The sequence below is a fragment of the Zootermopsis nevadensis genome, unplaced genomic scaffold (genome assembly GCF_977971745.1).
Source record: "Zootermopsis nevadensis isolate Lab colony 2312 unplaced genomic scaffold, Znev_1.0 Znev_ptg000021l, whole genome shotgun sequence".
NCBI lineage: Eukaryota > Metazoa > Arthropoda > Insecta > Blattodea > Termopsidae > Zootermopsis > Zootermopsis nevadensis.
In genome coordinates, this window is record NW_028259153.1 from 9,835,703 (window position 1) to 9,863,372 (window position 27,670).

At 37.1% G+C, this 27,670-nt stretch overlaps 2 protein-coding genes across 10 annotated transcripts in view; one reads left to right on the top strand and one right to left on the bottom strand.

Moving 5' to 3' along the window:
- The window catches only part of LOC110837360 (BTB/POZ-zinc finger protein abrupt), a 273,544-nt gene that overhangs the window by 122,775 nt on the left and 123,099 nt on the right, over positions 1 to 27,670 (bottom strand). The gene's annotated exons all lie outside the window — the stretch shown is intronic.
- Ca-beta (Calcium channel protein beta subunit) overlaps positions 1 to 27,670 on the top strand; it is a 212,447-nt gene that overhangs the window by 64,249 nt on the left and 120,528 nt on the right. Inside the window, exon 3 of one of the 4 annotated variants that reach the window (XM_022079374.2) lies at positions 2,369 to 2,404. The exons of 2 other annotated variants lie outside the window; for them this stretch is intronic. In XM_022079374.2, coding sequence (XP_021935066.2) covers positions 2,369 to 2,404 — 36 coding nt within the window. Of the gene's footprint in view, positions 1 to 2,368; positions 2,446 to 27,670 lie in introns of all 4 variants that reach the window. One more of the 4 variants, XM_022079376.2, reaches the window with a different exon arrangement.

The window sequence follows — 27,670 nt, forward strand, 5'->3', positions numbered from 1 at the left end:
GTCTCTCGAATGAGACAAGTCATCGTTGAGATTACCCACTCAATCTTTTACAATCTTGTTAGTGGATATTGCTCACACTCGGTTCTTTACTCAGTTTTAACTTACAGGCCGCGACTTCGCAATTTTAACTGAACTGAGACATCGTATAAATTGGATTCAGTTAAATCCGGACTAAATAGATGAGTTCGAGGCTTGGCGGTTTAAATAAGCATTCAGTCACATAATACAATTAATGAACTTCTACTAGCATCGTTCGTACTAGCGCCAGATTAGGAAGCAACTACATTTTTATATTTTATTCTACACACATTTCTTGTATCGTTTTGTTAATTCTTTCGACATCAAACATGGTTTGTTTCAGGAGCCAACTTTTGCAATTTCTGGTTTAAATTTTAATAATCTGCAGTTGTTTCTGTTCTGCCGCTGTAGTCTCTGAACTTTGCTTTCCACAAATTCCATAACACGACAATTCTATAAAATCAACGATTTTTTTGGAAAGTTTCTTTCACTATGTTGGTACAACGTCTCGTGGTGTCCCTACACACGCTCCGATTTTGTCTGCGCAGACAATTATTTAGGGTGATCCTTGTATTTACCCAGGCCAAACTCAGGTCAAATTTTAGACTGCAGTTTCTCGTTTTCAGTCCAGAAACACACAGTTTTTAACTACGCACTTCGAACTGACAAAAAAGCTGAGCGTTCACTGTCAAGGGGTTAAGCATGTACTACGTCATTACTCTAACAAGATGGCAAGGTAAAAGACATCCATACACCAAACACAAAGTTATTATTGCAGGCTTAAGTACAGGGCCAGTTCTAACACTGCACAGAGAAACAAAAAGTCACAGTGTAGGCCTACCTGTCTAAATACAGCGCTCGGAATCGGGCACGTGGGAGGGGAGGGGACGATTTATGTCCCCTGAATCAAGATTTATTACGCGTACTCTTTTTGCTACTGAATTTATTTATTTTAGGCCAGTGGCGGATTTCGTTTGTAGAAGTTACAAATATACAGCGCAAACGGCATACGAAGGGTTTGTGTTCGTCGAGAAACTAAATTGCTCGTTAACACAAAAGCCTCAAAATTACACAGTCTAAACGTCGTTTAATAAACTACAAACAAAAGTTACCACAGTCAAAGGTTGTGTTAGCATTTCTGCTTGATATCTGAGGAGTTATGAGTTTGAACCTCGGACAAAAGACATTATATTATTGCATAGGCTTTGTATGTTGTCTCCGTTGCAATAATTATTCCTTTCTCTACTACCATTTTAGTTTGCAGTATACATTTTAACATTAATTAAACTTTTCAGAGACGTAATGGTTCTGACGTGTGAGAGATACGCTTCGGAATTCCTACATAAATACACCAATAAATTAAAAAAGTGATAAATCAAATTACAGCTTACTAATCTCGGTACTGCAATTCAATTATGTTGGCTGCTGAGGTCACTGAAAGTTAAGCATGTCAAAATTAGTGTCTACTAAGGGTAATTTGAAACGATATTACTGTTCTGGGGGCCGTCATATGCTGGGTAAAAATCACAACCGACTACTTTTACGGAGTCCACGCTAAAGATTAAGATACATTTACCGTTCAAATATTTTTCACAAGCACACAAAATGATGATTTAATTGAAACAAATTTCCACTTTATTTAATTAAAACATAAAAAAGTCCATTTGAAACTTAAAACTTATTAAACAAGTAATACAGAAGTGTCATGGTGGGTCTACTTGAAGATAAAATAATGTATAGTATCAAATATTTATACTCATCTTAGGATCTAAGCACCATTAAAATTTTAAACAACGTGTAGAAAATTATTATGTGATCCGCCAAGTCTATCGGAAATATTTTGATAAAAAAAAGATCAGCTGACTACTAATCAGGTGGTTAATATTCATAGGATCCATGCTCAATTCCAAACGCTGCAATTAATATTTAAAACAAAAAACAACAAGACGTGTGTCGGTATAATGACAACGAATAACCCAGTGGATGGAGTACCAGTACTCGAAGTACAGGAAAGGCAATAGAAAATGTAATAAATCGACCACTGATATAAGTCTTTAGGAGTCAAATTTCGTTGTACGGTTTGCTATCTTATTCTTGTATTTTCCATCTGTCGGTTCTTTATTTATTTCTCTCCCAATTTCTTTCTCTTTGTCTACATTTCTCGCTTTTTTTCCTTTTTCTTCCTTCCTTCCTTTATTTTTCATGCTATTCGCCAGTTCGTTCAACCAACCAAGCAATCAATAACTCAGTAAATCACACGACTCGGCCTGACATCTTACGCACCCCATTAACCCCCAACCCCCCCAAAAACCTTTCGCTTTGTTGTACAAATGAGCCGTTATGTTTCCAGGAGTCATCACCAACTTTGACGCTCATTTCGTCAAAGGTAAGAAAAACGCAATGCGACATCAGCGCCAGGGCGACAAGGTGTGTGCCCCGTGTTCTTTTCTTTAAGCATTGTGAATCCATTTTTATTATTGGTTGGATCGTTGGATGTTTTTTTTTTTCATGGCTGTGTTTGTTTTGTACATCACTGCACTGCCCTGTTGTCACAAATATTGTACTTGAATGGAACATCTCTTTGATGCAATAACACTGAAGAAACGTAAAGTAAGAATCGAAATTCGTGAAGTCAATTAATGTGAAAGCTCAAGCGACAAAAATACCAGACTTGTTTACTTATCAGAACGATGGAGTGTTTTTAAACACGTTGACAAATAGTTGTACTATATTTGTACATACAAGGATAAGACTAACTCTTCAGTGTGTAGGAAAGTTTGGAAGTTGTTGCTAATGGATGCGTAAACAATATGAAGTAACACTGAACTAAAATTATAAAATTACAGAACGATCTACGTATATGGAGATTTCTCTGGCCAGAATCGCCAACGAAAGACACAATTTCCAACCCCAAAATATCTGTTAAAATTAAAATTAAAACAGACTCGTATCGTCGTTTAGAACCGTTTCCTCTACTGATGTGTGAAATGTATTTGTAATTTTTATAATTGTGAAAGGGGAAAATTTTGTCCTACAAGGTACAAAAAAAATCAGACTTCGTAAATTACAATTCATACACTTGCAGTTTACCTTAGACACTTATAGTTATATACAGAGTAAATGTTGAATGCCTTCGAATGTTTTGTTGTCCAATCTTTAATGTTTCTGCCTTCTTTCTTTCTTTCTGCGTTCCTTTCTTTTTTTTATTCATCCTGTGCCTTATTTCAGGGTGTCCAACTTCTATCTTCCCTCGGGCTAAGAATAGATTCCTCCCTTGGACCCAAGGGGCAAGAAACCCTTCCCCGCCCTATTTATGAATACGAGTAGCCAATTTTCGTTATCTTTAATAATACTTATTCAGTAACGACAAATCACCATATTATACGTTCAAATATAAATGTTATTCAAATGTGCACACAATGCTGTACCGTTAAATATTATTTTGAATTTATTATTGTAACAGTTTGCTCTTAAAATTTTTACCTGGAAATCTTACATTTTGCGGTAGGAGTTTAAAGCGAAAACGTCTGGCACGTCTACGCAAAGCAGAAAACGAGATGACAATCACAGTTTATTTTTCAAATCCTTCGGAGTAAAAAAAAGAGCTTCTAGTACTATTAACAATTTCACCGGCTGGTTCTTAGTAATCTCGGGCCGCCATTTTGACCATGATACCTGACTTCATACATTTATTCTGTACGTTACTGTATTCCATCACAAAGGCTGCATAAAACCAACAACTTCTCTTAGTCGGTTAATGCACAACATACATTGCTGCATCTCTGTATTTCCATATCAAGCGCTTTAAAGCAGATCAGCACAATGGACTTTAAGAGGCTGTGTGACATTCATCACGTGTAACATGATTTCGATAGCTGGTAGCTTTCCTTTTCAAAGCAGGTTAAAATCCTCACAGGCCAATTTAAAACATCAGTAACACGTGGACGCCCACTACAGATGAGAACACTCAATTATAATTTGTGCATTCTCCAAGAACATTTACGTAAAGACCAATGTTGTCTTTAAGTAAGAAAATCAATATTAAATTATCCTCTAAGACTAATATTTTTTTATAATTAGTTAACATAAGGAAGACGACCACTTTAAAACCAAGTAACGAGTTATTCGACTAAGATCTTCAAGAATATATATCATTCATAATTACGAAAAGTAATATTATAAAACATTTATTACTGATATAAGAAAATTTCAGTAGAATTTTCGGTTTAAAATTTGATCAGTTAGTCATAATGTAGGCGGTTCATACACATATCAAGGCCGATAAACTGTTCGAATTATAACGAAATTTAAAATATTAATAATACTTCCAAGCGATCGTTTCATTGTGAAAATCCTTGACACTCCACGTCTGTTTTCTGTCTATAAGACACCTGAAGTTGAATTTATGAATTTCAACACGGAATGTTTATAAGCTTGCCACACCTATAGCATAACGATGTAGCTCGCTTATCTACCCATAGCTGTCCGCATCGTGTTTAAATAAATAAATAAATTCTCTTCAGGGATCTAAGTTAGTAATTAATTCGTCTAGTGTTCCTGCATCAAAGAGTCAATGTGTGTTAATATATTTGGGCTTACTTAACAATACAAAGTTCAATACGCACATTTTCCCAAATTGCATATGTTAGCTTAAGCCAGTGGAATACACTACAAAAGACAATTATCATCGGTTTAGTCTTCAGGAATATCAACGCCAAGAACCAAATACGAAGAAGTAAAGAAATCAGTTGAATTATTTTATGGTGGCCGGTGAATTTCGGCTGCGCTGTAAATATGGTCGAATCCATTCCTATAGGCAACCGCTCAAGGAGATGTGTTAAGTCAGCATGCTGATGACTGCGTCAGAGAGCCAAGACAAGGAAACAGAGGTCAGCGTGCCAATATTATCAAGCATAGAAACACATATTTTCGTCATGGACCGAAAATCAGGCAACACTGTAACAGCCAAACAAGGTCAAACGTCAAGCACCACAACATTAACAAAACCTATTCCTGCATACAATGTCGAGGTTCACTATCGCTTTCAGACGTCAACACAAAGTAACTGGACTGTGTTTTACGCTAATTTCTACAACAATGTTCACAGGAATTCAGACTGAAAATGGCATTTCGGAGGTCACTGGTTCAAATTTTGTCCCCAATACCGGCTATCTTTAATGAGACTTTTTGTGGGTTTTCTCAGTAGCTCCATGCAGTTAATAAAATATCACGAAATTAACAGGTTATGTAGCGTTACATATCCACTCACAAAGTGAAACAGATTTCTGAAATTATTGGCACTGAAACGTAGTTTGGTCTACATTTTCTTTTGATTGTAGACCTCTCTGGAAGAAAGGAAATAATTTATCTTTTACATTGCAGCCACCGACTGAATATTCACCAATCACAGCAAACAACAAATAAAACAACGAATGTTATGTGAAACTTACTATGCTTCCGAAATGATTAAACAGAGCGGTTGTAATGAATACACTGGTTGACGTTTAATTTTCCCCTAAATATTCAAGTACCGTGAAGAGAAGTGTGATGTAAGCGCAAATTATAAGACATAAACAAAAAATAAACATTTAAAACACTGCGTATCTATTGGAAACCTTGAAGAGAAGAGACCTATTGAGAGACCTAGAAGTAGATGAAAGGGTAATAGTAGAACTGATCTGATAGAAGTACAGTCTGAGTGTGCGAAGTGGATTAACTTGACTCAGGGCAAGGACCAACGGCAGGCTCTTGTAAACACGGTAATGAACCTTCCGATTGGATAAAGACGTGGAACTGGCTCACTGAACACTGATATTTCGTAGGACACAATAAAATCCTGTATAATTCACTGTAACACCTAAGTACGCTAAATGACCATTAATAAATTACTACCTGTATAAGGAGAACATTTTCTCAAAACTAATTTGTATTTAAACGCCTGCGATCCACATGGTAAATTCCACTGGTTTATGCTTCAGGTATGCTACATCAACAGAGCGAATAATCTTAATGTTACCTGGTATTTAAACAATATATCTTGATTCCAAACACATCAATATAACTTTGCTTATGTTCGTTGTTTTCATTTGTGACAGATTCAAAACTGAGAAGCAAATCTTCCAAGTAATTTCATTAAAGTACTTGGGAAGAGTTCAGAGAAGGAATAGCATTGAAATTAGCTATATACGGCAGTATTTAAACGATTATTACTGATTTAATGAGATTTTTAACAAAATCAGGTCACACGACAGAGCATGGCTGCTAAAAACGTATACCTTGCAAACAATAAATATATCTACAACTTAGGGCTGAAAGTTTTTATATTAGCTGTACAACACCAGAATTGCCATAGATTATCATGGTAAATGTGGTTAGCACTCCTACTTCGTATTCGAAGGCTCCGGGTTTATCAGGATTACATACAGTTAAAAAGCCATGGCCAGGATAACGTAATTTGTTTTGGAATATACAAAAGCGTCTCTTTAGCCATCTAAGTTAAATGTTCAGACGCTGGTTTCACAACCTCTTTCTCTTCATAGTTTGGCCTTGTTCTATTCCAGAAGGTTAAGGAGAAAGTACATATTTGTAAACATTTATTTACTTTAAAGGTCACAAAGTTCAACGAACAGTATTCAGGAGGCTTCTAACAGTGATGCAAAAGTAAAACGGATACATTCAGATGAAGCAGTATAATATCAATTAAAAATCCCGTAACAGCATTACCATAGCAGCGATTATAACAATGTACACATTCATAAATACAGAGTAGGGCATAATTAGTCATCCAATTTAAAATAACTGGATATTTAATTTATTCGTTCTTTTATATTTATTTTTCAGAAATAAAATAGAGGCTTGGGAAATTATTATGAACAGCCCACCAGCGCGCAGGAATAATTGAATTGTTATTTCACAAAAAAATTGTTCAATTTCATAGACTAAGACAGACTTTCGCAGAGATTTTAACACCTGAATTGCTGCAACGAATCTTAACGTAGAACTTACATTTTTTCCATACAAGAATTACTGCAAAATGACGATGACAAACGCCTAGATTACTTCCACGATTTCCTACAGGCAAATAATCTTAAAACTTTGCATACCATATAGTATATTAGAATATAAAATAAGTAAACAAACAACTATTTACAGGAATAACAACATCTAGTGCAGTATCGCTTGGAATACTTTTGTTAAATACCGTATTCATTATTTATTTTCTAAATCCAGTTTAAACCATTTGATTAAATGAATTAATTTCCCTGATGTCACTGATGATGACCTCTTGAGGTTGAAACGCGTATGGCACTAGTGTCTTTTTTGTAGTGTTTAATAGTTTGTTTGTTTGCTTATTTTATATACAGGCAAATAATTATGCGCCATTCTGTATTGCCCCGTAAGGCCCAAAACTCTCAACAGCAAATAATATCTTCAATTTCCCCTTAGAAATGGATGGTTTGTAATTTTTTCTGTGAATTTCCAGACTTTTATTTCTACTTTCTGATGTCATTAATATGCTATTTTATATCGACTTTCAAAGTTACGGATGGGATGACACACATATTTCTTAATGCAGTCCAATTATTTTAATTTATAAATTATCCTGATACAGTATACGTCCGTCTGCTCGCCGTTAGTCGTCGGCTTCTAACCGCAGAGGCCCAGGTTTGTTCTCTGGGGATGTTTTTCTTAGAGTCGTTCTGGGGGGGGGTGGTGGACAGCGGTTCAGTTGCACTGAGATATACTCCTACCTCATCGCTTTTCTGTTATTTACACCTAAGTTTTCTATTGCATTGTTAGTTCTAAATGTGACTTTTATGTTTCTTTTAAGTCTCGTAATTTTTCTCAGATATGAAGAGAAAGTCATGGAGAGTTGATGTAGTATTTAGAAACTGTTGAAATGTTTCTGTTATGTGATAATTAAATTATTCCTTCTCTGAATAATAATTATTTTCGATTTCGTTTTTATTCTTCATAAACACATAATTTGGCTTCTCTGTCGTGTTTTAGAATCGGAGTGAAAATATATTTTAATACTTGAAGGCTCTAAAAAAATGTTTGTTAGCCTTCTGCCTACTTCAATTATGATTGAAGGGAATTAGAAACTCGAATCTTAATGCTTACATTCCTTTTAGAGAAAAAAAACCCCTTCAATTTACACGAGAAATATACAGTCCAACAAGAAACGAATTTCCAAGGATTATATCACATGATGAGAAATATATTTTCTTTCTCTTTTTGGAATCAAGATTTAAACGTTCATGCATGTCAGTCGCAGGAAATAACTAGGTTTGGTGCAATATCATTCCCTGAAGCCACACAGTTTTTGCAGGTTCCTTATCCCCAGTATTTTTACTGATGTGCTTATGTCTGCTGTGTCCATATTGTGTCATGTCGCTGTGGTGTGACCCTCAGACTCCGCAACTCAACTGCATGCTAGAGAAAGTTCTCACATATCGCATATATTGATTTTGAAAGAAAACAAATATGAATTTAAGGCGAAATTTTTCATGTTGATAAATTACAGGCAATACTAAATAAGGGTTACAAAGAAACTATCATATTTTGTTTATAATTTTTGGACTTAAACCTTTATTATTAAACCTTAAATCTTTATTCTGGCACCGACCATTATTGTTACAAGTTTGGTATTAGCATCCTACAGCAAATTTCAAAATCACACATCAGGAAAGGCAACCGCATTTATGACCCAAAGGTATGACAAGATTTTCGCCTCTGCAGTTCATGTTATACCTACATTTCATACTCGGGATACTGGGAACGACCCGTTCTTCAAGTGCCTGAGCACTGCGGGTCCCAACTTTTCGTTGTCTCGATCTATAGACATTCGGTAGGACTCCTTGGACGAGGGATCGGCCCTTCGCAAGGCCTCTACGTGTACACAGGACAACGCGGACAAACATCCATGGCTTGAGTGGGATTCGAACCCACGGTCCCAGCGACCAAGCGGCGCAAGGCCCACGCCTCAGACCGCGCGGCCACTGCGGACCCCTTCTATTTCATAACAATTCTGTATTATTCTTTTAAAATATTACTTTATTCGTTAATTTTGTTATTACCATAAGGCATGACTGGCAATAATTATATTTTTAATTTTAATTAAGAAGTGTAACGCTGTTATCCCAACTAAGGAAGTAGCTATCAAGTTGAAGAATCACGTCATTACAGTTTCGCTGCCACGGATGCTGATTTTAAAACTTTGTCTCTCTCATAGCATCGGCTTACATTTATTTCAACCGTAGAATTACATTAATGCAGGTGATTAAGTTTTTATTTGGTGGATACATTAAAGTAAAGAGATGCTTAATTAAGTCTTAGATGGATTTCAATGAACTGATATGGAAAATCCCCTTAAATTATCTAACTCTTATCTCTTAATATCGACTTGTATTAATGCAATGATTAAAGTAAGCGAGCGAGTCTTTGTACGACAGATATGAAGCTTGAAGGAGAAATAGTTAAACTGAGATGTAAACGTACTTCGATAGATTCAATCGCACAACAACAGAAGATTCTGTTCAACATTATTTCCCATAAAATAGCTCCAATTTCTGTCAATTGTATCTGCATAAGTCTCTAAACAAATTTTAGTAGTTCTGGTACGAAAAGTGACATAAAGTCGTATATTATAGTTATTACCTTCAAAAACACTATGACTAAAATATTAAAAGAATCAGTTTATTTATAGAAACACAATTCGTTATTACAATATAATCTTCAGGCCAACTTGGTGATGTAATCCGCCAACTGTGAACTTAAAATTAAAATGTCAATTTAAATCAAAATTAACATTACAATTAAATCAAATGGAAATATTTAAGTGCTAAATAGGTCAATTAGTTAAATTAACAATATTTATTGGTGTAAATTACTTGCTGAAATTGTTGAATCAGTTCTATATAATTGAGATATCAAGTTTCCACGGTTGCGAGTATGAGGATGGCTGTCTTTTGGGTTGTTGTGTCGCGTGCTCTGGTGTCTTATACTTAATATATTTATTCATCAATACACCAGTAACTGGAATACACAAGTGTAGTTATAAAGTTTATAGAGAATGATTCCGCGGTCTATTAGCAACAAAATCCCGCCTTTATAAAAGCTCTTCAACTTACGGGTCGCGAAGACAATTTCATGGATTGCAAAGTTAAAATAATAACTGCAATGTTCTATTTTTATTCCCCACTGAAAAATCAAGGCAGAGCTATGAGCCTGAAAGTAAACTCAATGAAACACACGCGTAAGAATGCGTACATACATTTCTGCCAGTGGATTGCCGGCGAATTCTACTCTTTCCGAAAAATGGTTTCGAAATCACTGGACTATACACGTTCTTATTTGCACACAATGCGTTCGACGCCACACACTAGGCAGATAGAACACATTGCCTTGACATGGAGAAGCATCCACTGACATTCCCATGGTGAGGGACAGACCACATCTCAGTATCTGCCTTAGATGGTTAGCGGAAGAAACGCAGCGGAAGGCAACTCTATCCTACATAACTTTTAGACAAGCCCTTCGTCCTACAAGCTACATATGTGACATATGAGATTACGACAACGGTGAAGATATGTTGATCTCCAGGCTTATAATGTCGCTTGGATTTCTAAGGTAGATACCAGCGTGCCGGAGGAACGTACTGCCTCCTTCACCAATGAAGATGGAGGTACTATTTTTCTCCGAAACGTAGGTCGTTACAATTCACAAGCCCAACATCGACGATTATTAACAAATGCAACACAGTGACATTCGACACTGAAATTACGTAATATTCAGACGCTAGTGATATTTAAAACAAATTTTGATTGCAAATTTTTGTAATCTGGGGAGTTTGTATATTTCTATAAACCCGAAAGAATTATGAGGTGACAAAGTTACCCTTATGTAAAAAAATATATATATAAGTAATTTATTGCAGACTTGGCGAAGTAATGATTTCAAAGTAGACAATTTTATGTAGCATTTGAGGTTTTCACGACGGTGAGTCTGAAGATTGCTGCCTTCTGAGTTGTTGCGCCGTGTAGTCTGGTAGATATTTGCAGACGTTTCAGAAGTCCTTGTGATTCGTCCTGATGATGGAAGCAGCAAGGACCTCTGAAACGTCGGTAAACATGTACCACACTACACGGCGCAACAAACCAGAAGATAGCAATCTTTAGACTATTTTAGAGATCCTATACTAAACTTGAAACTAAAATTGAAATACGTTCCGCCTTCATAATCCTGCTGCATTCAGAGACACTAAACACAATTACATGTATCATGTTCTTCGGTAAAATTAAAATTGGAGCATCTTTTTGAAAGTATTTTAACAGGCCCATTGACAGAGAAACCACACAAAGAAAGTTAACAAATTATATGAAACGTATCTTTTTTCAATGACACTGTCAAACACCAAAACATTCCGAGCAATCAAGGTAGGTGTTTCTAAACGAGTTATTTAGCTCGTAACATGGAAAAAAGTTTGACGAAGCTTTGTAAACTACATTAATTACATCTTTAGTACTCGGTAACAAGGACTTAAGTCACATACATTTTATACTGACTTTAGAGCTACTTATCGATCGTCAAATAGCATTATAATTATGAAATATAAATTTCGGTTGATGTAGCATGTATAAAGTACCACCCCAAAATCAGCATGAGAATTTAGAAAAATTATAAAAAATCGTACTTAGTTTATCATGTGTCCCTGCCGAGTTTCAAACCGAAGACATTGTGAGGGCACCAAATAGTAGGTACATGTCTATGTTTAACCCTTCGAAACTCATGTAGAAAGAAAAGGTTATGGTTCAACATGAAACAGACGTTACCCACAAAAAGTGGTGCTATTCAGCCTTACTAAGAAAGCGAAGATGAAGTGGACAGCTCCTTTTCTTTCCACGACTCAGAACCTGTAGCTTGCATGTTTATGAGTTTCAAATAACTGTCAACAATCCACTGATTTCAAGAACAGTTGCTGAATTCAGACAAATCGAAGGTCGTCAGCAACAGTAAATCTGTATCTGTGACCAAGCAGCACAGCGTTAAACTACATACGAGGGTGGAGGTTACGCTCCACGCATTCTAACATTCGTCTTATCCAGGTAGAGGTGAAAAGTCCGTTTCACGTTGTGGCTCGTTCACCCTCCGAGGAAGGCCCCCCCCCCCCTCCCCGCGACACTGTAGCTAACACACTTGGTAGTAGAACTGATTGACTTTCAGCGTCAGCCAGGGCATGGCTTCTAATAAGAAATACAGGATAATAGAAGTCACGCAACCCAATTCCTGACACATTTTTACACTAAAACAGGAAGAAGAAGAAAATTCACAAGACGAGATACTGTCGATTTCTGGCACAGCAGAAATGGAAAATGTATCCCTAAACTTATTATTATTTAGTGTTCTGTCTGACGACAGGTCCATATGAACAGGATCCTTCCATCCTTTTCTCGGACTGGGACCTGTTCATATTCGTTCTTGGCAGATGATCCAGAAGTGGTTTGCCATTGCCTTCTTCTGTGTGTGAATGGAGTAATTGTTGGGATGCCACGGAGGAAAACTCCGTGTTGCCTAGACCACGGCCTTGCCCAACACAAGTTATAAATTCGGGCACCGCCGGGAATCGAACCCATTCTGGCAATTTAAGTAACAAAGAGACGCCAGGTAGTCTTCAACGATGAACATTCTTTGTATGGCCACAATGATATGGGTGTTTATTAATTCGATCGAACTGAACTTCACTGCAATCATCATTATTAATGTAATGAAATGACTTAGTATTTTAAAAATATTATTCCAGAAACCTTAGATGGCATTACAATTAAGAACTATGTTTCTAAGAAAAGCTTGGGAAAGTACAATGCTAAGATATATTTGTTATCTTCTATTTGGGATTAGAACTTCAAGGACTTAACAGCGCAACAGTAACCCGACTAGAAAAACAATTGCACAATTACAGGATTATTCGCTGAGTAAAATTTCCACAGAAACAGTATTAACTAATCACGTAAGTTCAAACATTAAAATCTCCAATATAAATCGAAATAACAATTCACATCGACTTATTGGTTAAAGGTGGAGACAAAACAAATGAAGGTTGTTTCCAACTCTTGGTCTGCGAAAGTACAGTGATTCATAACACGTCTGTAAAGAATCACACACAATAAACCCTCATCTAAAGGGCGGTTCACACGGAGTCGTGGAACAGGCGAGAACACTACTCTATTTGAGTGAGTCACACGACCTCCGTAATCGACCTGCTTAATAACGCCCGTCTCCAGTTTCCACTTGACTTCGCAAATGCATCTTCTCGCCTTCAGAGTCATGGTGTTTGAAAAAGGCACACGACTGACTTGGTCGCTGTCTTCAAGGTCGTATACTACCAACTGTGCAACGACCACTAGTTCCCACTCGGTAGTGAGCACGACCACCGGTCCTCTTGGTCGTGTTCTCGCCCGGTCCACGACTCCGTGTGAACCCCCCTTAACGCGGGAGATACGTTGCTCGGAAGCGGCGCGTTCAGTGAAAACGTGTTGAACGAACTTTGAATTGTATGAGTTTGAGAGGGATACGGGAACGCGGTCGTAGAAAGTCAACGTAAGAACAAGTTGTATGATATAATAAAGTATCATTGCATAACATTAAAGTTAAATATCAACGGGAAGATAGATTTTAACTAGAATCTTTACTTTCTCATCTAGTGCCACAATCTTACAACTTTTCTTTGTTATAATTTCACTTAAATTCTTAACATTACGTTCTGATTCCGAGCTGCTGTCCAAAGGCAATATCATAAACTTTACGACACGCGTAAGCGAGACTGAGACCGCGGATTGTATGCAGATTGTGAGAGGAAGAGGGGGCGAAAGACGCGGGAGGAAGAACTTCACTTTATTACATATGCTGAATAAAATAAAAACAAATCGAGTTAGCTACAAATACATATTTAAACTGTCTATCTTTTTAAACAACAAAAGTATTTTTCGAATGCTACTACAGCGTGTTTGGCACACCGCGTATAATTTCCCGAGTTTGGCAAATAATTGTAGACATTTATTTTTACGCGCACAATCGAATCCGCTTTGGAGGAAGGTTAACATAACACACGTTTTGAAAACATGTGACGACACACCTTCATTTGATTCCTTGTATAGAATGAGGTGAACAGTACTTATCCTCACACCATTTTAATATTATATTACATCGTCGCAACTGAGTAGCTAGTATCACCACTGATTCTTATTCGGGAGATTCCAGGTTGAAAACTCAGTCAGAACGATTCTGACTGTGATATTTTTCTTTAACAGTTCCTCCAGACAGTGCCATTAAAATAGGCCATGCCCGCTTTGTTTAACATTCTACTAATTCATTATTCGCATTATCTTACTGCCATTAGACAGTGCATAACCTATGCAATCGGAAAGGAGTCGTTAAATAAATCAAGAATAAGATATGAGATTATCACATCGGTTTATCAACTGTGGTCCTATTAACAGTGACGCCTTGTAGTCTTGGAAATGGCTTCCAACGTTCTGGACGATGAAGACGGAGGGGGCACTTTGCTCCGAAATTTTGCTAGTCACCTACAAGAAAACATATGGCAGCACTGACCCTGAAGACCACAGTCAAAACCATGAAGCAATTAACCGAAATTACCCTTCTATCTACGTCAAGATCTTTCAAGCAGACCCTTCCGATACGATTTCCGATAATATTATATGAAGACTACATTTCTCCTCTTCACATGGTCGTTCATTTTACCCTGATAACGTTTGAAGAAGAATGCATATTATGCCGGCCACAATGACAGCAGGTTTTAACCCTTCGAAGCCAAAAGCTCAACTGAATAATATTTAAACATCCAGTCGCTACTGGAAAGAAAACAAAACTCATCCGTGCTACAAGGAAGAAAAGGTTAACACTCTATAAAGAAATAATCACTATTTATTACAAAACTAATAAGAAATAATCTTAAAACTTTGCATACCGTGTAGTGTATTAGAATATAGAGTGAACAAACCAACAACTATAGCAATAGCGTCCATTATAGTGTTAATAGTTGTTAGTTTGTTCACTCTATATTCTAATAAGAAAATACAGAGTTATTAAATGTTAAAGCAGGCGGCACAAATATTAACCACCATGATATAAAGGTCTAAAGCGCGCACGGTCTTAAAAGCTTGGCTAGAATCCCATTCTTGCCCTGAAGATGCAAAGAGCATGTTCTTCCGAAGTGCTGGTATCTACCCAGAAGATCAACATCGACTTCTTCACCGCAGGGAGAACCACAAGTCTAATGTATTTGGACTTCGAGTAGAATGTACTCATTATACATAAATCTGTGGTTGTAGAAACCGAATATTCAACACCATTCGCTTCAAGACTCGCCACTGGAAAAGAATCTGATTCACTTTTTTCCAACTCCCTTCCACAAAACACACCTCTATCCGTCTTCCATCTTAATCACGTCTTACTGTTACCCTCCTTTGACTGTCTTCCAAGGGGGAGATTTACCAATGATTAACCTCTCAAAAACTCTGTATGCATTACTTGTCTCCTCCATAATCATGTCATTCATTTCAATACTACGACTTACTGATGACACGCATAAATCACTAAGTTCATCATGTAACAACTTACCCTAAATTTCTCACAGACTTTAGGTATAAATACTTTCCAGGGCACTTCGTGTTTGAGCGGACACTCTGTTAATTTTCACAACTTTTTCCTTATTCAATTCGACCAATTTTAATAAAATTTTACAGCCCGTTCTCTCTTGACAAAATTTCTTCCACAAAGCAAGAGGTCACGTTTTCCTTCTGAACTTAAGATGAAGAAATATGAAGTTTTCTAAAAAAAATTATAGATATGAGCAATGTACTTAAATAATCAAAAATCCAGGAAAGTACAAGAATAAGAATTTATACGTCGTCAGTTAAAACATCGCTCCTTTATGTTGGTGAAACTTGGAAAATGAAGGTCACAGACAAATATAGTCTCACAGCTGCTGAGATAAGATTCATGAGATGCACAGCAAAAACACAAGGAAAGAGTACAAAAGAAAAGAAGGCATTCTGGATTACATAAACACTGAATCCAGACTGCGCATAAACTCCGACTTCAAAAAGAAATTAATCTGACACTTTGACAGAATTCAAACAGGTTCCTGAAATTACTATTTAATTACTATCAATCGAATAAAGAAATAACGGAAGGGCATTGATAGAAACACTGAAGTCAAATAAGGCCAACAAATTACCCAAATGTGTAACAGTTTGAACATGATGATAAACATTGGAGCTTTAGAATGTAGAGTCTATAAAAAATTATATTCCCCCTCTGAAGATTACTGGATTCTGGTATTTTGCACCGTGTAGTCTGGTAGAAGTTTAACTACATTTCAGAGGTCCTTGCTGCCTTTATCATCAGGGTAATCGCAAGGTGCAACATTCCAGAAGATAGTCATCATCAGATTCGCCACCATAAGAACCTGCAGTCTCAACTAGATATCCTCTAATTTAATATTCCTTAGTTATATGTTTTATATTTACGTTATATTCGATTTAACTTCCTACACTCTGTTTACAGATAAATGTAGAAACCATATTGTACAAAAACAACAATAATCCTTTCAACTATTATAGGCCTCCATATGTTACCCAGAAGTTTATTTTTTATCATTTAAATAAGATCAAGAACATTTTCTTAATTTGTTTTCCAAAATTAATTTTATACAAACTCACGCTAGGAGGACACAAGTGATAAATATTAGAAACAAAAAATTAATTTACTTCGTAAAGTGAAAAAACTAAAACTTGCCGGACCTCATAGGAAATGCGCTACAAATTTAATGCTACATTTTTGCTGTTGTTAAGTAAATCCCACACTCCAATTAAATACTTTCGGATGAGAGCTAGCGAAGAAAGAAGGAGAATGAGACAACTTTGGTGCATGGCTGATGGTAACTGGTTCCGAGAGTATTTGTTTCCAAGGTGAACATGTGCGGTTACAAGAAATGTTTATGGTGTACGTATTTTAATACGTATGCCTTCACTTCGTACAGGAGGGGACATTAACACTGAGGCCTCCACCTCTCCTTGTATCAAGTCTCTGTCTCTTTCTTTCTCCCCCAGAAGAACTCTGTATTATCCTATTTCTATTGCAGCCATCGGGAGGGCCAAAATATTAACATTTGAAATTCTTCTCCCTAAATCTTCTTACTTTCTCACGTATATACCGGATGTGCCAATTTCTGATTCATATGAAAAAGATGTTGGAACTATGGCAGCTTAGCACAGTGACTATGACTCCTGAGAGTGGAACTACGAGGTTTTCCTTTAATGCTGTTATACTTCAAATCGCTGTTTTTATTAATAATACGCTTTCTACTATTCGCTATAACCTGTCGCATTGCATTATTTTACGCATTAAATAATGTTTAAACAGTGCGTATCACAAAATTGTCCTGTATTTCAATAAGTCATACAGTCACCAAATATTTTGTGACCGCGTATGATTTGTACAGACATTGTGTTTTATTAACTAAGCTCTCAATAATTCATTCTTTTACCACACGTCATAACACATCACCCTACATTTTAAATAATGTATCTACCATTAAATCATATTCTATAAATAACTATTCAGTCTTCTACTACAAGAAACACCACTCAGTCCACTGCTAGAATTCAGTACCTCGGAAGAGCCATCATATTACCAGTGGATCATGCTTCCTATGGTAGAAATGATCTTATATAATGCCAGTATCAGAAATTCTGGAAATCACTTTCTTAATTATGAAGCGTTTCATTTCGTATCAGAAAGATCTCAGTACTTGAATGACTCTCAGGCAATCCTCTTCCGAGGGAGACAGTCATGAACTCTGATTGGAAGGACCATTAACAGGGGTTCTTCTATAATGAACCTCAGAACAGACTACAACCACTGGTTTCCTAAATGTAACCTCCAACCATTATTGACGTTCAACATTTGAGGGGAAAATATTTAAAATTCAGGCCCATGAACATAGTGGTTATTTGAGAAACTTCACATTATACACTCGTCTCGTAGCAAATCAGATAAGTCGAACTAAACAGATCAATATGCAGACGCAATTTTAGTGAGAAATCTTAATAGAAGCCGGCTATTTGAACGACTCAGAATTGGATGTGAAAATAACATAAATACCATAGAAACATGTTATGTCGAAATAGATTACCTCGGTCAATACCGAATCCAGTAACAGCCCTCAGTTATGGCGGATGTTCGCTTTCGGTTTCCATTAAACAGAACTTGGAAGTTCATAAACAACTTTTAGGTTATCAGCCAATTAGTGAGTTCGTCACTGAGCCATCTATTAAATATATAAAAAAAATTCAACCCGAATTATAAGGGGTCCTGCTCCACTCTGTATAATTTTAGTCACATACACGAAAGCGAGCAGTGTTCTCGTACACATCTCCAGTATTACCCACATGACTATTCCAACTATTAGAAAGACCGGGTCATAAACTGTTTGTCTGTGTTTGATCAGAGAAGACTCCCGCCCCGTCTCATACCTCAGTTCGTTTCCCCACCTATCCAACAGCAACCTTGAACTTTTCCTGCATTAGTTGTTTAGCAGAAGCAAAGTACATCCTAGTAATGGTGTGACTTGCTAGCCAAGTGGCTGGTTTCATTGCGTACACGTGTAGAGTGGCTTGGCATCGTTAAAACTTGGTCGCCATGACAACAGAGGATACAACGAATAATTAATTATTATTATTATTTTAACGTGGATTTACATCTAGCCAAATCGGACATGGACGAGCTTGGGTTTTCCCTCAATTGTTTTCCTGATCAATTGTTCACGTACGCTAGTTCTCTGTCACGCGAGTTTTCCAATGAAATGTCAGTGGTTTGATTCCAGACAGTAGCACTATGATGGGCTTGAGTCTCTCTTTACAATAGTCAACTTTACCCGTTCTACAACGAAATCTCCCTATGTTGGCCACGTATTTTGTGCTAAGAAGTAAATATGTAACAAGTCGTCCCATAGATATTAGAGTTTACTGCTTCGCTAACAGAAGACATCAAAGCTTTTCTGTGTGTCCTTTGTTGTCGCCTGAAGTTGTTGACAGAAATTACATTAAGAAGAATGACAATGGCGTAGCATATGGAGAAAAGAGAAATGCATTCCGGATTTTGGTCAGTAAATTTAAATTTGAATAAAAATTTTCTTGGATATTTTCCATCGTCTAAGAAATAAAATAGAAAAACGACGTTTCTGAGATGGGACTCTATCTCCGACTTCAGGTACCTACTCAGTTGGGCCCAATAGATAGAGCCCCATCTCCGAAACGTCGTTTTTCTATTTTATTTCTTAGACGATGGAAAATATCCAAGAAAATTTTTATTCAAATGACTCACCATCGTCACGAACTTTTAGATTTGATTTAGTAAATTTCAAGACTACGTAACAATGGCTATTAAAAATAACAGGGTGTGGACGTGAATCGAAATTCCTCGGAGTAGATTACAATGACGGGATTTGGTACATAAAACAAGGAATTTATTTCCCAACTCAGTAATTACAAGGCCAATGTTTCACGACAGAACGTATTTCATGCAATTAGCTTTGCTTTTAGTTGGTGAGGTTTCAGAATATCACGGCATCGAGCATGAACATGGCTGTCTTCTGGGATGTTGCGTCATAAAGTCTTGTATAAGTTTACAGACGTTTCAGAAGTGTTTACTGCCAGAATCATCAGGACGATTTCCTCACGAGGACACGTCTGTAAACTTCTACCAGAGCACATGGAGCATCTGTTCAGAAGACAGCCATCTTCATCCTTGGTTCACATCTTAATTTCATCCGACCACGTTCGTTAGCTCAGCAATCTGTTTCTTAATATTACCACACTCATACAAAACAAACGGTAACATTTACTATCGTACCAACACTTAGTGTCTTACAGCAATCTCGCAGTTCGTCCAAACATTTTCCTGAGCGTTTTAAACTATTTACGAAGTGTTTTCTTCCACGACGGTACAAAATTACGTTTCACATTTACTTTAACAAACAAAATACTGACGCTTCTAGCTGAGCTGCGGGGAAAATGAGTCTAAACCTTGTGGCTTAAATAAACCATTATTAAATTCCGACGTTGTAAATACGTTTAGCCACTGTCTATCGAATTGTCTTTTACGGTAACGGTACAAGCAATCTTAAGGCCGGGAGCAATTTGTACCCTGTAATTAAACGGTAGTTTGAATTTTCTCCCCGTGGAGGAGCTGCCACATTTGAATGACCTATTATTATGCAGGCGGTTTCGCTGAGAAGAATGTTCCTTTTGAAGCTTCTTTGCACAACGCACACAAAATGAATGAATGTTTGTAGGTTGTGTGTCTCTGTTTGTCTATCTGTAAGTCAAATTTTCATTCAATATTTATTAAATTCTAATCATAAATAAAATACTATTATTCAAATGACTTTAATTTTGGTTCACATCGGCCAGAAGTGAATTCTACTTCGCAGGAAGTTCAAATCGATCTTTATCGATTTTCTCAGAAGCAGCTTACTGTATAAAATATTTGTACACAACGTGAAATGCAGATCGCTTATCTCTAAGCGTTACAGCTTTTATTTGAAATATTTTTATATATATATGTTGCATATTCAACGAAATAAAAGAATAAATTATTTCTGACTGTAAGTCACTTCAGTAGCTTTGCAGTGTATTTCCACAGCAACGGACTTTAGTTTTTGAGAGAGTGCAATACAGACCTATGCGTATTTAAATAGTACTTATTTTTAAAACTTAAGAAAGTTTCACTAAAAAGTAATTTAAATTAATATATACCAGTATAAGTAGTCCTACAGTAAAGACTTAATATTCATTCAACATTAAAATATTAGGTATTTTAAATTGTGACAGGACTTCGTAACTTACAGACGAACAATTTAGGTCGTGTAAGCGAAACAAATGGGGCTGAGCCTATTTCAGAGACAGAACTTTACTCGATTTAAGCCAGCGGAACTAAACATTAAACAAGAATTACTGTCGTCTGGAATGTTACACCGTGTAGTCTGGTAGAAGTTTACCGGCGTTTCAGAGGTACTTTCTGATCAGGGCGATAATGGAGGCAGAAAGCACCTCCGAAACGTCGGTAAACATCTACAAGACTACACGGCACAAGAACCAAGAAGATAGTCTTCTTCATACTTGCAGCCGTGAGAACCTGAAACCACTCCAAACATTCAATAATAAGCCTATGACAGACAATACATTTTAACAGTCCCGCTACAAAAATTTTCGCAAGCAGAAAAAGTAGACATGGTAAAGGACATGTAATGACAAAAGGAACGTATTTTGAAAATAATCCCCTCGATCTGAAATAGGCTACATTTTCCACCAATCTTGATTTCGTTCCATTGCATTTTTCAGATGCTAACGGCAAAATTTTAATGGAACGACGTAAATCAGTGTAGTGCTAACGGAGTATTCGGGGATTTCCCCGTTTCAAATGCCTGATGTAAGACCGATTATAGTTTATAAATTTCAAGTACACTTTTAATCGCACCAGGAATAGTACGGGAGGGTGTTGAGTACTTTAACCCTTTGATGCCCGAATTTCATCTGAATATTTCAACATTTAGTTCATAACCTGTGCGCCATTTGTCAAAATACTTTAGAATATCAAAATCACTAACCATTAAATTGATGGAACCTATTTAGTGTGAGCTACTGAAAGTGTTGCCAAATCTATCTATGTACAAGCAAGTATTGGTAGCTGACCATTTGCTGTCAATGTATTTTGATAGATATTTATCACTATGTTCACTATTGAAAGTTTTCTCGTCTTCTTGACGGCTAATTACTCCAAATCTAAGTCACGTTGCGACTGACGGTCAGTCAGCCAGTCTGTCTTGGTGTCGAGCCCCAATTGGGACTCACGAACAACTATTAAGTGTAATTACTCGTAAATAAATAAAATAGATAACACGAAGGGTGTAGCCACTGCCAAACATCACGTGACCACGTTTCCACATATCATTGCATTAGTCTGGCTATATTGTACAATTAGGCCATCTAAATTGTTATGGTGTTATATTATTTAATAAAACTTATTCAGCTACACATATTACAGAGTCTAATCGTATAGGATGATTGTGAATAATGAGTTTAAGATCATTTGAATTGAAGCGGTCGTGACTTTACACCTGAAGAAAGTAAGAGAAACCTCGGTGAGAATGGTCCATGTCTCTGGGCAAGATTCTGGAGGCCCAGGCTCTATCAAATACGAATCAACAGGGGTGACCACTATCCTGTGTCACTCGAACACCCACAGCATTAGCCCTAGATATCCAAGTCGTGGCGATGACGTCAAAGACAAATGCATTCTCAGAAAGGGTTCAGGAAACTACATCTAAGCCTATTGTTTATTTTCGTGGCCCAGTGAATGAATATTTTATACATGGGTAGAAGTTCGTTCTCACATGATCCAGGCTAGGAAGTGCTTAATTACAAACTTCCCCTACTAGCACAGCGGGGCCCTCATTAACACCCTCCCTTTCCGGCGAACTTCGCCTTCTGTTGCGAGGAGACGAAGTTTTTCCTGTTGTAACGTCATGATATGATAAGCTGCCACTTTACAAAGGCGTATACGGCGATTGCAGGGAAACTCCACGCATTCTAGGACTCCGAAACTAAACGGCGTGGCCGAGAAGTGGTCTAATGTAGTGACAAATAGAAAATACTAGTTATTTTTGGGAAATGAACCACGGTCATCCTGCACGTATACGGTAACTTTACTGACTGAACTATTAAGTTTATGATAAAATGAAGAGAACAGTTCCAAAAATTGCATGTTATCCTTCTCAAAATTTGTTATCAAGCCGTCTGCATACGAAGACAAAAAATAATAAATCAGTCATTCTACTAGTTGCTGTGACTAGCTATTTTGCTCTGACGGAAAAGCATAAATTGTAGGCGTTTGAAAACAAAGCATTCAAAAAAAATTTAACTGACGAGGTATGACGTAAGTGGAAAACGTATGACTTTACTCCAGGAGGAATTGTGTGAGAGAAAACAGAAAATATACCGGAAAAATTATGTGAAAAATATCCGAAAATTTCCGATTGAAAGATCTAGAAGGAGATAACAGCTTTATACTTTAAAACACACAGTAGGGACAGACTTTGTGGGGATGAAACTGGTTCAGTATTGGGTACAGTGACAGGACTTGCTGAAGACAGTTGTTTCCTAGGATTAAGTGCCGTGTAACTTCCTCAAACGTCGGTCAATATCTACCAGATTACACGGCGTAACATCCGAATAGAGAGCTATCTTCACTGTCGTCGCCGTGAGAACCCAAAATCTCAAATGTCTTTGTTAGTAGCCGCATTCCACTACCAGATTTACGAAGTTCATTGGAAGAATTTACACCCCAGAAAATCTACTACAGTTCGAGGTAGGCGATAGTTTGGGCAACTCCCATCCAGTTTCTTGGCTAATTCAAGTAGGAGTCGAAGAACTTGGCTCATGTCCAGTCGTGGCTACGGCTTTAGGACAACGCTTATTCATTATAATCATTATGGTAGTAAATAATGACTCTCTAGAAAGGACGTGGGTGTGCTAAGGTGCACAGACTAAAGACTGTCTGCCATGATGTGACAACGATACAACGTTCAACTAACTTCTTAAGGAATGTGGAATGTCCATTACAATGCTTCGCAATAAAGCACGTGCTCTCTCAAATCGGAGATAGTGTTATGAACATTCTGATCTTGGAACAGAACACCGTTTTATTCAATGATACTACTTCTTTTAGAGTTAAATAATATTTTGTTACCTTGCTCGGAGACCGAAATAGTCTCGCGCGCTTTTCGTGCAAGGAATCTGCCTCTGAGATCACTACGGCTTCTTCCTGTCACCCTCCTATTCGCAAAGGACCCCTCAGACAGTTCAGCAGCTTTTAATTGTGATTACAAGAAGTTTTTCACACATCTGTACGAATTCCCTTTGAATCTCTTAACAAACTGAACAGTTATTAGAAAAAACAGTGTATTTATTTCTACGCTCCATTCCCCGTTTCCAACATTATTCTGTTTCTTTCTTTTCTTCTTCCTTCCCTCTTTCTTTCTACCATAAACGCCACTTTCATCTCTGCCTCACGTTGTTAACCCAACGCACGTATAAACAAAGCTGGCTTTCGTACATTCCTTCACCGTTACAAATACAAATGACTTCAAACGCCATGAATTAATTGCACACAGTTTATGGAACACTTTAATTAACATTTATATTACACAGACTGCTTTCACAATTGCTAGGATGCCTAGACGTTCGATCACAAAACTTACACGTGGAATACATCACATCCAGCCTCGTGCCACGTGGCTTCAAGAAAACACTTACTTAAAAGTTGCACGGTACGATTCAACAGATAGCAGCCAGTGTACAGAGCGAGCAGGAAAGTAATATATAAAACTTACTTACTCCTCTTATCCTCTTCCTTTTATTTTTATTTGTGTCAAATTGTAACGACGCTGTCAGTTGTCCAGACTGTACAGCGTCGAATTACAAGGCTATTAAAGGATTGGAAAGAACATGGAAGGAAGCGTTCGGGACGTAATGTATTATCCTGGAATGTTCCTGGAGGGATTGGAAAGCCTTTGTGAGAATAGCCAGCCTCCGGATCAAGATTTGAACCCAGGACCTCCCACATACGAAGCAAACGTACTAACCACTAGACGGAGGTGCTAATTTTTTAATTATAATGGTTGTTAACATTGTTAATTCTATGTGGTTCGGCGTGTATATTAAATATTTTAAGTAATTTCGAATAATTTACAGCTAATTCATATTTTTTAAACTATACATAGTTTCTGGCCTCTCGACCCGAGGCCACTTTCACCCGTCTTCGAGAATGAACATAATTGTCTAGCCCTGCTTTACAGAGCAAGACAGAACCCAGATCTCTGAAACGTGAATCACGCTTTATGGTCATGAACAATGTCTACAAATCATATCAAAAGCACATTGAACGTCGCTATGGGTGCAGACAAACTCACGCCACAGAAGCGTAACTATAGTTGACTTTCAAATAGTGTCTGCTGCATACATTACATATTGTTACAGCTGTGGCTGTTACCTCAGACATGATGTCGCTCTACGCAGTTTCACTATCTAATTCGACCTCCAGCGTTTTAAGGGCAACCTCTCGGTGTTTCATTCTGCTGAAAAGACACTAAAGTATGGATCAAACACTGTTAAGACACGGTGTTAAACCTTTACTAATCGTCACATTGAAACGCTCAAACTATGACGAAAAATTTAATGGCAACTTAATGAGTGCAGGTAAAATTTCAGGTGAGTATGTACATTGCTGTCTTCTGGGGTGTTGCGACGTGTAGTACTGTAAACGTTTACCGACGTTTCAGAGGTGCTTTCTTCGTCCATCAGTACAATGAGAGTAATATTCTTATAAAGAATATTTTTATTTTATACCTGTCGAAACTATAGACATAAAAATGATATTTCACATTTAAGAACATTTAAATAGATAACATGGCGACAAGAATATTTGGGCCTAACAGAGCTGAAGTAACAACAGATTGTAGGAAAATCTATAATGAAGAGATGAATAATACACAACCAAACCCAGTCATCGTTTGAGTGATCAAATGGAGGACAGAATGGGCGGGGAATGATAGGAAAAATTTAGGCCAGAAACTTTGGAAGGAAGAGACCGCTTTGAAGACCAGACGACATTTCAGTGATAATATTAAATTTGATTTTAACTACGATGGGAGAGTGTAGAATAGATTCGATTGAGGTCAGGAACACGTGACGATATAATGTGAACGCGATAATTAACCTTCGGTTTCCATTACAGGCTTGGAATTTCATGACTAGGTAAGCGACTATTAGCTTCTCAAGAAGCATGTATGAAGTTACGAGATTATTACTGTGTCATTCCCTAATTGGCACTGTCTGTATTCGGTTTTAATGCCACAGTCAGAGTAAAATATTATTGTCGTTACTATGTTTAAAACTGACGGGCCAGATGTTATCACTAGCTGAAGTGACTCAATGGACGTCACATGTCATCTGACCACAGACTCCACTCCCCATGTCCTTGTTTGATTTTAATGCCGTCATTTGTGTGGAAACACATGGCATCAACGATTTTTTTAAATGCCTAATATAATTATCGGTGTACACTTATTATAAAACAATTTACTAGTGGCGCCTTCGCCACAGTTTTCACTGCATACGTGTTCACGTATCCTTTGACCGTCCTATAATTTCTGATATGTTAAAGGTCTAGGTTTCAAATCTCGGTTCAATAATCTATTACAATTACAATAGTTCCATAGCAGTTTTCCTCACTTTACGTATAAATTCTGAGGTAGTACCTTAAAAATAACACAAATGATTTCTTTCAATCACTTTACCATTCGAAACAATATATATTTGATAAAGGACAACTAAATAGTGCTGAAGGACGAGACAAAGGTTCTGATGAACGTAATGGCTGGAAACTAATAAAACATTCAATGCGTTTAAGACTTTTCTTGAAGTACAACAGTAAACTATCGTAACTTCAAAACTAATTTTTATACACATGTACCATCTTTATGTAACTTGTAACTAGTGTAAGCAATTGTTCTTTGCTTAGCATCTGTCTTAACATAAACCGTACTAAAATAACAGATTATTATTATAAAAATTTAACGAATACAGTCTATATTTCCAATGACCAAACATATGCTACCGAAACATTCATTTTAAATCGTGTTTAAACAACAAAATTACTTCAGTTCTCTATAGCAGTGGTATTCAACCTGGGGTTTGCATACCTCCGGAGGTACGCGAAGACATCTTAGGGGGTAAGTGAATTTTTTAAAAAAATTATTATTTTATGATAAACACTGAATAATCAGTAATGTAATTTACTTAATTTATTTTAGATGTAAATTATATACTGTGTATACCTTGAATTATACACCAACAACTTTGGGGGTACAAAGTTGAAGAGAAATTATATCTGGGGGTACGCGAACAAAGAAGTTTGAATACCACTGCTCTATAACACCTCTTTGTACAAAGATCTCTTGACCGACACATGATTGAGTACAGCGCAAGAAAAATGTACTGAACTATCCTTATGGCTCATAAAATTCATATCTTAAAAACGAAAGGATGTTAGACGACAAACATATTTACCGCCACAGTATCGCATAATTATCGCTTTAGGCATTATTCTGTTGTTACCGCGATGAATAGTCACATAACGACAAGAACGGAGACGGAGAAACAGCGGACATAAGCTGGAGAGACAAAAGGACTTTATTTTATAACAGAAAATCACGGGCGATAATGAATGGGCGTGTTGGTGAGTCGCTCTCTGGACGGATGGATGGGTGAGTTACTTGCTCGGCGGGGTAGTCCATCGTTGGACAGGCAATGTTTCTAAGACCGATAGTACACTGTACACTCCGGTTTTCCTCCTATTCTTGCCGAGGCAGGTATCTCTCTGCAGGACTCCACTTCTGGTGTACAAACATTCGACCATTCGCACTTTTTACATATATTTTTTTAAAAATGCGGATCAGCGTCGGATCACTCACACCGCAGACACTTTCTTCCACCATTCTCTTCTA